At 35.2% G+C, this 10,202-nt stretch overlaps 1 protein-coding gene across 1 annotated transcript; it reads left to right on the top strand.

Annotated features, from left to right (window-relative positions):
• Positions 1-390: 390 nt before the first annotated feature.
• Positions 391-9,958, top strand: LOC128230179 (C-type lectin domain family 10 member A-like). Its single transcript, XM_052942236.1, has 6 exons — positions 391-474; positions 1,953-2,041; positions 4,556-4,643; positions 5,038-5,138; positions 8,886-9,043; positions 9,860-9,958. Exons 1-6 carry the CDS (start codon positions 429-431, stop codon positions 9,888-9,890), a joined length of 513 nt encoding a protein of 170 aa, XP_052798196.1. The 5' UTR covers positions 391-428; the 3' UTR covers positions 9,891-9,958.
• Positions 9,959-10,202: the final 244 nt, after the last annotated feature.

Here is a 10,202-nt window from a genome sequence, read left to right as displayed (position 1 = left end):
ACCAAGCCGGTGCAAGTTAATCCGGGCACTGCGGTGTCCCCCGCCATTACAAGACAACACGATCGCGTAAAATCGTGCCAACGAAAGTGACTAAGCTTATCAAGTTCACAATCGTTGTAAATTTAAAACGAATGGAGTTTAGTCGTATCTGCAAATTCAATGCCGTCCCTAGTTATTATGTTCAGATATAAGAACAAATTGTAAACTACGATCATTCAAAAAAAAAAAAAAAAAAATACAGTCTAGAAATTTAATTGTCATGCAATATGTGCATGCAAAATATCGATTGAAATAAAGGTATTACTAAATAGCAGCCCTTGCGATCTAAATACAGGTTTCTTTTAACCTACATTATCTTTAACAATCAGAGCCTTTCTATTCCATTCTTATCCTGACCTAATTAATTAGATTTCCATTTGTCTGACAGAATGTGTTTCTTTTTGTTATTGAGTATTCTTCTGGTTTCATCTGAAGGTAGGAGTTTTGTGCATCGTATTATGTTTCCATTTATATAATAATTCACAATATTGCCATAGATGAACATAACTAAACTTCAATTGTTATTGGCATTGACTACCTTGTCAGGATGATCACATGTACAAAGATCGTGTTTACGTTGTGTATACATGTATGTGTTTACCATACCTCAGCGCATTGTCACCCGCTGACGTCATAGTACGATGCGATACTGGGTTAACCTTCTACCGTTTCGTCAATGCCAATTAGTTTTCTCGGGTTGACAAGATCCACGGCTCCGCTCAAGGGAAGCAATATTAAAATAATGAACAGGTGCTTTGTAACCACGCCCCCCCCCCCGCCAGGTCCGAGGAATAGCGGGGACTTTGACTTTTGGTCCAGCCAAGCCCGGGCAAAATTCCCACCCTGCGGGAACGAACTGCTGGTAAAACCCCCGCAAAATGCCCCCGCACCCCAGAGACAGTAAGTAAGGCCCATTCCCTGCTATATTTGGCGCGAAGACAAAACCACAGCATTCACCCGGCGCTGCGGGGCCACCTGGAAAGTAAAAACACGGCCCATTTCCCAGGCTTTCCACGGTATACCCCCGGACCTGGGGGTTACAAGTGACTGGTGCATTAGGGCCGGTTGTTTAGAAAGTTTTAAGGTTAACAACGCTGTTAACGTCCTCAATGTTAACTTTCAAATTCGATAACCGCCCTGGAAGTTGAATGGATGCACTTGTGATATGCTGTATTTCTGACTAGGTTTTAGACAACCGTTGTATCTATACTTGTTTATATTTTAATATGTGAGCAAACCATCAAGTATTTAAAGGGACTGTACACCAGATTGGCACCAGAAAAAGTGTTTTTCTGTAACGAATCTCAGGACAATTATTTAATAAAATGTTTTACTCGTTGATATGATAATTGTAAAAATAAATACCAAAATTAAAAAAAAATGTGTCGAAGACCGTGCTCGAACCGGTGTCACCAAAATTGCGGTCCAGCGTCGTATCAACTGAGCTATAAAGGCTTACTCTAAATGGATGATATAATTAAACTATACACCTAACTCGGTAATATCACGTGATAACATCGACTAGCCAATCACGCATAAGAAATGATATCTACTAGGTAGACATACCCAGTAATCTTTTTTTAATGGAAAAATACGAAAACACAGCGAAAAAGACATTAATTGTAAACTATGTGGTACTTTAGATAGAAAGTTTCAATGCATTGTACACATCCATACAAAGATTATGTCAGTTTCCGACAAGTTTGTCTTTTTTTTTCGCTATTTCATCATACGGAGTACAGTCCCTTTAACGTTTAAAAATTAACAACGATGCCGTTTATGATCGCGTTGTTAACATTTACAACGTTCTTAACAATCAGCGGCGCATCGTGTAAGTATAACGTTCTGGTATCTAGTGACCTTTGCCTTAAGGTACACCATAATTGCCACCGCATGTGGACACTTTATTTCAGGATCTGAATGTCCGAGAGCGTACATTGACGGGGGTCAAGGGTCATGCTATTTTGTCAGCCATGATGAGGTCACATGGACGGAGGCTATGGTGTGTATGATAACATAGTCAGAGATAGTGCATACTATTGCTCAGGGTCGTTTCAATCAAGATTTTACTCGATTTAGAAGTCATATTCAGTGATGTAGCTACATGTAGGCCTTGTAACTCGATTGGTCATATTTAATGACGTAGCTACATATAGGCCTTGTAACTCGATTGGTAATATTCAGTGGCGTAGCTTCATATAGGCCTTGTAACTCGATTGGTAATATTCAGTGGCGTAGCTTCATATAGGCCTTGTAACTCGATTGGTCATATTCAGTGACGTAGCTACATATAGGCCTTGAAACTCGATTGGTCATATTCAGTGACGTAGCTACATATAGGCCTTGTAACTCGATTGGTCATATTCAGTGGCGGAGCTACATATAGGCCTTGTAACTCGATTGGTCATATAATCAGTGGCGTAGCTTCATATAGGCCATGTAACTCGATTGGTCATATTCAGCGGCGTAGCTACATATAGGCTTTGTAACTCGATTGGTCATATTCAGTGACGTAGCTACAAATTGGCCTTGTGCCTCGATTGGTCATATTCAGTGGCGTAGCTACATATAACTCGATTGGTCATAGTCAGTGACGTAGCTACATATAGGCCTTTTAACTCGATTAGTCATAGTCAGTGACGTAGCTACATATAGGCCTTGTAACTCGATTGGTCAGATTCAGTGACGTAGCTACATATAACTCGATTAGTCATAGTCAGTGACGTAGCTACATATAGGCCTTGTAACTCGATTAGTCATAGTCAGTGGCGTAGCTACATATAGGCCTTGTAACTCGATTGAGCATATGCAGTGGCGTAACTACATATAGGCCTTGTAACTCGATTGGTCATATTCAGTGGCGTATCTACATATAGGCCCTGTAACTCGATTGGTCATATTCAGTGGCGTAGCTATATATAGGCCTTGTAGGCCTGGATTGGTATTCATAAAACTTCTTAAGTCATTTCCTAACTTAAGTTGCTTTCCTAATTCTATTATCTTATTAATTGTATGAAATAAAAATAAAGAATTTACCAAATACATTATTGCAGAGTGCAGAGTGTATAACTTGGTTTTATTGTAATCATTGCAAGTATAATTGAGTGTGTGCATAATAAACGTCCCAAAACTCACATGAATCATCCGGCCTACAATTTGTTTAGGCCCTAGCTACGCCCCAGGCCCCAATTTCTCGAAACTTCTTATGTCCCCTATAACAGGATTAAGCTTATCTCAGTATTTTTGTTTCCATATAATTCATGTTATTTTTTTAGAGATTTAAGAATTTAAATAGAAATTATGTTTAAAGTGACACTCTTATTCAAAATTAAAACATACACTTGTATAACACACATACACTTTGACTGATAAATCTTAAACTACTTACTAAATAATGCAGTTATGGAAAATATTTACTACTGATAATAAAATTGTAATCGTGAATTTAATAGCAGAAAGCGCAAAAATAGTAAATGATTGGTGAGTGCTAAAAGATTGACTATGGTTTACTATAGTCTCATAAGGTAGAAATACTGTGTTTTATTCTCATTTATTTCAAATTAAACTCAATATCCTTCATGAGAACCATATTTTTTACATTTATTCATCCTTTTTGGAATATTAAAACAATATTATTAAGTGTGGTAAATCATATTTGGGAGTAAGAGTGTCACTTTAAGATAATCACAATAAAGAATGTTTCATTAATAGAAAATAAATTTAAGTATTATGTTGGCTTCTTGAAATAAGTTACTTAAGCCAGTTAAGCTTAAGAGGTTTCGAGAAAATGAATTCGAAGTTAGTAAATAAAAACATCGATGTATTACCATTTGTGACATTTACACAGGCTTAGAATAATTAAAGTAAAATCCTTTAATAAAGCAACCCCTGGCTGGCCCCTTTCTTTATCGTAAAATCATTAGCAAATGTATATTGAGAGGTAAGAGGGATCTACCTGTTTCTTTATCTAATGTCACTTGGAACCTTTACGTTTCAAGATTGAGGCCTATCTAACAAACATTTAAAGCTGCACTCCCCCAGATTTACCGGTTTTCAAACCTTTTTTTTATTTTTTGTCTTGGAATTAGCCAATATTTGCGAAAATATCTGCAAACCAGTGACGAAAGACTGTTGACAAAAGATCAGATCGCAGATTTTCCTACTTCCATTCCAAATTTAAGTTATGGCTTAAACCTTTAGTAACGGTTTAAGAAAAACTCATAAAACATCAAATTTGGAGTGGAAATATGAAATCTGCGATCTGATATTTTGTCATCAGTCTTTTATCACTGGTGTGCAGATATTTACGCAAAAAATGCTCGTTCCAAGACAAAAAATAAAACAAAGTTGTCAAAACGTTCAATCTGTGAGAGTGCAGCTTTAAGGTTAAATAATTTATTATAGATTTTGAATTTCAACAACAAGAAATCATTTAATAATATCGTTGACCCTTGTTTCAGAACCCCTTTCAAACGTCTGTTTCCACTACATTGTTGCTGTTGTTTTTCTCTTTTAGATATCATGTCAGATCCTCGAAGGATACCTGGTCGAAATAGAAACTCAGGCAGAATTTGATAACATCCGCAGCCTTTTGCTCAATAGAAGTATGTTAATACGAAGACATCTTTATTTAAAGTTGACGCCATGAATGCGACACCAACCTTTGGTTAGGCATACTGGTGCTATAGATACATCGCACGAACCTTTTAAATGCAGTATTTTCTTCTCTATCCTTTCATAAAGATGAAATAACACAATGTAATGTAAATAAACGATAATAACCTCCATGTTTTACTTAAAAACTGTCTTTATTAGGTAAAATTTATTTACTAACGTTTAGCATGTGCGCATATCCAAAATAAAAATGCTAACACTTGTGATATTTATATATTTGCATGGACTTGAAACCTGAATATGAACCCTTTATAAACAGTTGAACATTAAATTGTAAAACAAGTACTTATGTGACACAATGTTAATATTCAAACAACATTCCAGCATCGCAAGCCAGTGTATGGGTTGCGCTCTCCGACAAACGACAGGACAAGATTTGGGAATGGGCCACCAGCCACACAATCTACGACCCTCAGGCAGCCGAGGTGGGCTGTTTGTATTCTTTATCTAAAACTAATTAATGTACAAAAAAACTACAGTATGAAGTTAGGTTTCGAGATTATTTTTTTCAAAATGCAGTAGTTACCTTTTCAAAACATACTTGCATGCATTACCTTTGTACCAAGTATGTTTTATTTACAGTCTGTTTAAAATAAGTTAAACAAGATGTCTACGAAGCTAGCATATACAACATATTTTAAGCAAATGGGACAAAACACGAGACTGGAAGAGATGGCATCTTACAATTAAATTGCCTTAGAATAAAACACTTGTTGATTAGTGCACCATTGCCTACGATCTGAAATTCACTTTAAGGAAGCCATATTTACTTCAGCTGCGTCGCGGTCGATTTGAATTTCTGCCAGTGAACACCAGTTCATATTCAACTGCTTACTTGTCAATAAGGCCACACCAAATTGATAACTTGTTCATCGGATTTTTTCCCAAAATAATGGGGCGAGCGAGCGAAATAATAATAAAAAATATTTGTTTTGCATTTAGCAAAAAAGAGGAGCGAGCGAAGAGCGAACAAATATATATAGTCATTAAACTCACTTTTGCTCAAATTTTATTCACTTTTTAACTAAACAATGATATTGTAAACAGTACAAGGATAACATCCAGTGAAATAATTATAACACTACAAGATAATTATATACAAATATTAGTTTTGAGATCAAACAAATGCTATTTGAGATCAAGCAAATGTATTTCTTTAAAATATTTAATAAATGAGAGAACTCAAAACCACAGTTTTCCAGTTTTTTAAACCTTTTTAATTATTTTTTTTCAAAATACCCTATGCATGGCTAAGTTAAAGCCTAGACACAAGCGCCAATGGTCACAGCCACCTGTCTGCCCAATGGCATATCCAAATCTATTAACTAGGTTTTCCACTTTTCCTTAGGAAAACTTAGTTAAAAATAATTATCTATTAAAATACATTGTCATATCTCATGCCATGGAAATCACTAGACAAGGTGACTTGAAAAATAACTCACAAAATAAATATAGGCATTTGCAATCAAATATAAACTACAGCTATCACTCTTGCAATGACTACACGATTGGCATTGGTAGCCATCTTAGTTCTGGAAGAGAATATACAAAAATCATAGACCGTATTGTAAACCATTTCAGCACCAAATATGTCACAGAAAATTCCAGCCACCGCCAGATTGATTTTAGGCTTTCTCAGAATTTAACGCCTATCTGTTTTAAACTTACAGATTTTCCTTAATTTTTTGGATATTTTGTTCAAATTTAGACAAGTATAATATAAATAAAAATACAAAAGACACTTTCACTTTTTTTGTATAGCAAATACTGATTGTGTCAATTTTTTATATAGCAAAAAAATATTTCAAGAAAATACAAGAATATTATGCAATATTTTTTCATTGACAAAAAAACAATCAGCATAAATATTTAACACTTGAATGATTTCCATATATAGTTTAAATATACACATGAACATCTAAAAAATCTACAAACAATTACTCGCAACAAAAAGTGTGATGAATACCTTTTTCCAATCATACAGTCTGACACCATATTTTTTAAAATTCTTTTTGACTAATATTTACAAAATATACACAATCCGACTTGTTTGATGTTTTTTTGTGAATGGTAAAACTCATGGGATTGCATGAAGCACATAGGACTGTCAGTCAAGTTAATTTTTAGCGTCATCCTACTGTCCACGAACATTGACTCATCGGCGACCAAGGCCTCCACCACAAGAAGGAGTTTCATGATCTGCTGCATCGGAGGAATCTGAAATTTTAATAAGCAATATTATACATAAATGTCCATTGTAGTATAATGTAGTTTGCATTACTGAAACAGTTTGATGATAACACAAGAAAAGTGGTGCTCGTTTTTTGGCCAAACTTTATTTTTCTATTACTGTACATGCATTGCATATGAATTAAATAGAGAGAGATGGTTTATTTTGAATACATGTTCAATAAGCCATGAATAAAATAAACACTATCTGATCTGTAGCAAAATAAAAACAAACATGCATAAATCATTAAATGTATATATTTGAAGACAACAAATAATACAAAAAATACATCATATTTGCTAACAACAAAGAAGTTAAAATACACACCTGAAGTTTTTACCTGGACAGGTGTAGAAGGTATAGATGACCAATTGGAAACTGTCTTTTCAAGGTAACGGTCATCCGTATTCCCGTCAAACATGTCCGAACCAAATTCAAACTTTGGATAATCACTGTCATTCACGATGAAATTCAGCACTTTTTGCCCAGTATATATACGTTTACTTTAAGCGGAAGCCAAATTAAAACAAACACATTTGTCCAAAATTTAATCAAACTTTAAATGGTGGTAGAATTGTCATTTGTTCACGTAATTTTCAAGAATCAGGAAGTGAAATACTAAACCCGTCCCTGCATTTTTTATGAAAAACACTTTCGATTAGTCCTTCATACATAAATACACCAAAAGCTAGCTCAATCTGATAGTCTGTGTCAGGTTTTCCAGTTTCACTGCCTGTCACCCAAGTGCCTGTGCTGCTGTATTCTCTAAGGCGTTTTGGCCCAAAATGCCATTCTTTGAGGTTTTTCAACTGAACCTTGACCCATATGGCATTCTAAGCATCAAATGGGGCAGTTCTACACATCTTTGCAAACATTTCAAGTTCTCGAAATCGAATTTTCACCAAATTTTGACATTTTCAGCGCTCGTAAGATTGCAAACGACTTATTTTTAAAAAAAAAAATAGGCGAAAGTTGTGAAAACCAGGAAATAGCATATTTTGATCAACCGGACAAGATAAATGCATTTAATTGTGAAAATTTGCCAGAAATAGTGAAATGCAATACATTTCTTACCAAAAATGACACTTTTTAAACAAAGCAGTTTGGTCCCTTTTAGGTTACACACCACCATTGTTATTCCCTATATAATTCAATGTAAAATTATAATTTTTAGACAACATTTAAAGGCATTTCGAGCGAATGCAGGCTATGATATATATTCTTAAAGTACAAGCTTTAAATTACATTTTAAGCCAATAAAAAGGGGGGGGGGGGTCAAGTTATTCCTAAGAAAAATCGCTTCACTTGAAAAACAAACTCTAAAAATTGCACCGTCCGCCATGACAGTTCTTCCAAAATGACCTTTCAACTATAGGGCAGCGGCTTATGCTTTAATCTCTACTCTAAATGATAAATCAAGCAATAATAGATACTTTAGGTATAAAAGTTTCAGGAATAATGATATTTTTGATTTACAGTGTATTGAGCATGTGAAAACATGTATATCAATCATAAGAACATTTTTTTTAATAATGGTTTCATGTTGCCAATTTAGTCTCGATCATCTAGACGCTTGTATCCGGGTCTATATCGTTCATTGACTCTAATTAGAGCGGCTGCATGATTGATACTAGCCGGTGCTTTGATAATTGCTACGATCGAAAAACACGGTTATAAGGGAAAGGGCTACATTCTACTAAACAAATTAGCGCTCGTAATTTTTTTTTATCTATTTTTAGATGGTGCGGGCGCAAGTGATAAAAACATAAAATATTTGTTTTGCTTTTCTGAAGAAATGGGTGCGGGAAATCCGACGAACAAGTTATTAATTTGGTGTGGCTTAATTGTATAGTATTTATACGTTACTTCTTGTGATTAATGTGAAAATGCAAATCCGTTAATTTAAAAGCCAAGCCATGATTTGAAAATTTCACCATAACAGTTCGACATGTGGTCCCCGGGTGAGCCCGACCATTACAGTAAGGATGGGACCGAAGATTGTGCCCTACTTGACTATTTCCATGGCGACGGCAAGTCACATGACTTTCAGCTCGCTGACGTGCAGTGTAGTAGGGAGGAGCTATATGTCTGTGAACATAAGTAAGATATTTTACGTGCAAACTATCATACGTATTAGGTATTAGATTTAATGTTCACATATTTAAGCTTAGAACATAACACCTAACGCAAATGTTGGGCTTGCTATGTGCGTATCGAATGAGTGTAATATACATGTCTATAAATTTTTAGTGTAACGGTCCGCTGTAGGCGGCGGATGTGCGTTCATAATAATGTAACGGTCCACTGTAGGCGGCGGATGTGCGTTCATAGTATAACATTCCGTTATAGACGGAAGTACGTTCATAGTACGTATGTTTATTTCGTTGGTTATATGCTAATTAGCAAAGCCTGGACTCTGTGTGGATTGATAGTTTACTGTATATAAACAGCGGACAATGTCAGGTTCGAGCATGTTTTTCTCTGAAGGGATTTGTTGGTGTTTGTTGAAGTCGCACGTTCCAATAGTAACTAATTGAAATATCTGAGCCCTTTCCAAAAGTTAAGACTTACAAATTTTAAACGGAAAAGGTTACATTACCCCTGTACTTAGTCGACAGTGTAGTTTTCTGATCATTCGGAAGTATTGAATGATTATTATTGGTTCTTGAAATAGGAAAGCACTTAGTCGGTTGTGCTAGGGTATAACAATCATGTCGCACAAGTCATTACATTTATTTTAAAGTTTTAACTTAACCGAAAATGCTATTTTTATAAATTTGAAGTACAATTTGCGTTCGAAGCTTCCCCCTCTTAGAATGTTTTAAGAACAGAATTGATACTAAACATGGTTTTATCAATTTTACTGGAGAATCCGTTTCTTTGATAACTATTCAGCCATTTTTTTTTATTTTACAGGAAGCTGACTCAGGCTGTCGTTGTGGGGTAACAAGTTTACCACCAGTTCGTTGTTAAACGCTAAAGCAATAAACATGTATGATTCAAATCATTCCATTAGCCATATTTTTGTCATAACATTTTCTGTTTCATTCAACATTTTAAAAGGTGCATGTCACCAGTTGGACATGGTTTCAAAAAGTTACGCTGAACAGCTGCAAGCAGTTGTACAGATCTGGATATACGTTCAATCCAAAGGTTTTCTTTTGGCTAGTTTGCACATTTAAATAATTTGATTGGTTCATAGTAATTATTTGTTAAATATTGACCAATCAATAAACGTTTCAGCTCACTTGTTTGCACA

This window comes from Mya arenaria, chromosome 4, assembly GCF_026914265.1.
Source record: "Mya arenaria isolate MELC-2E11 chromosome 4, ASM2691426v1".
In the NCBI taxonomy this organism is placed as follows: domain Eukaryota; kingdom Metazoa; phylum Mollusca; class Bivalvia; order Myida; family Myidae; genus Mya; species Mya arenaria.
The sequence above is the reverse complement of the archived record's forward strand: the minus strand, read 5'-3'. Positions and strand labels throughout refer to the sequence as shown.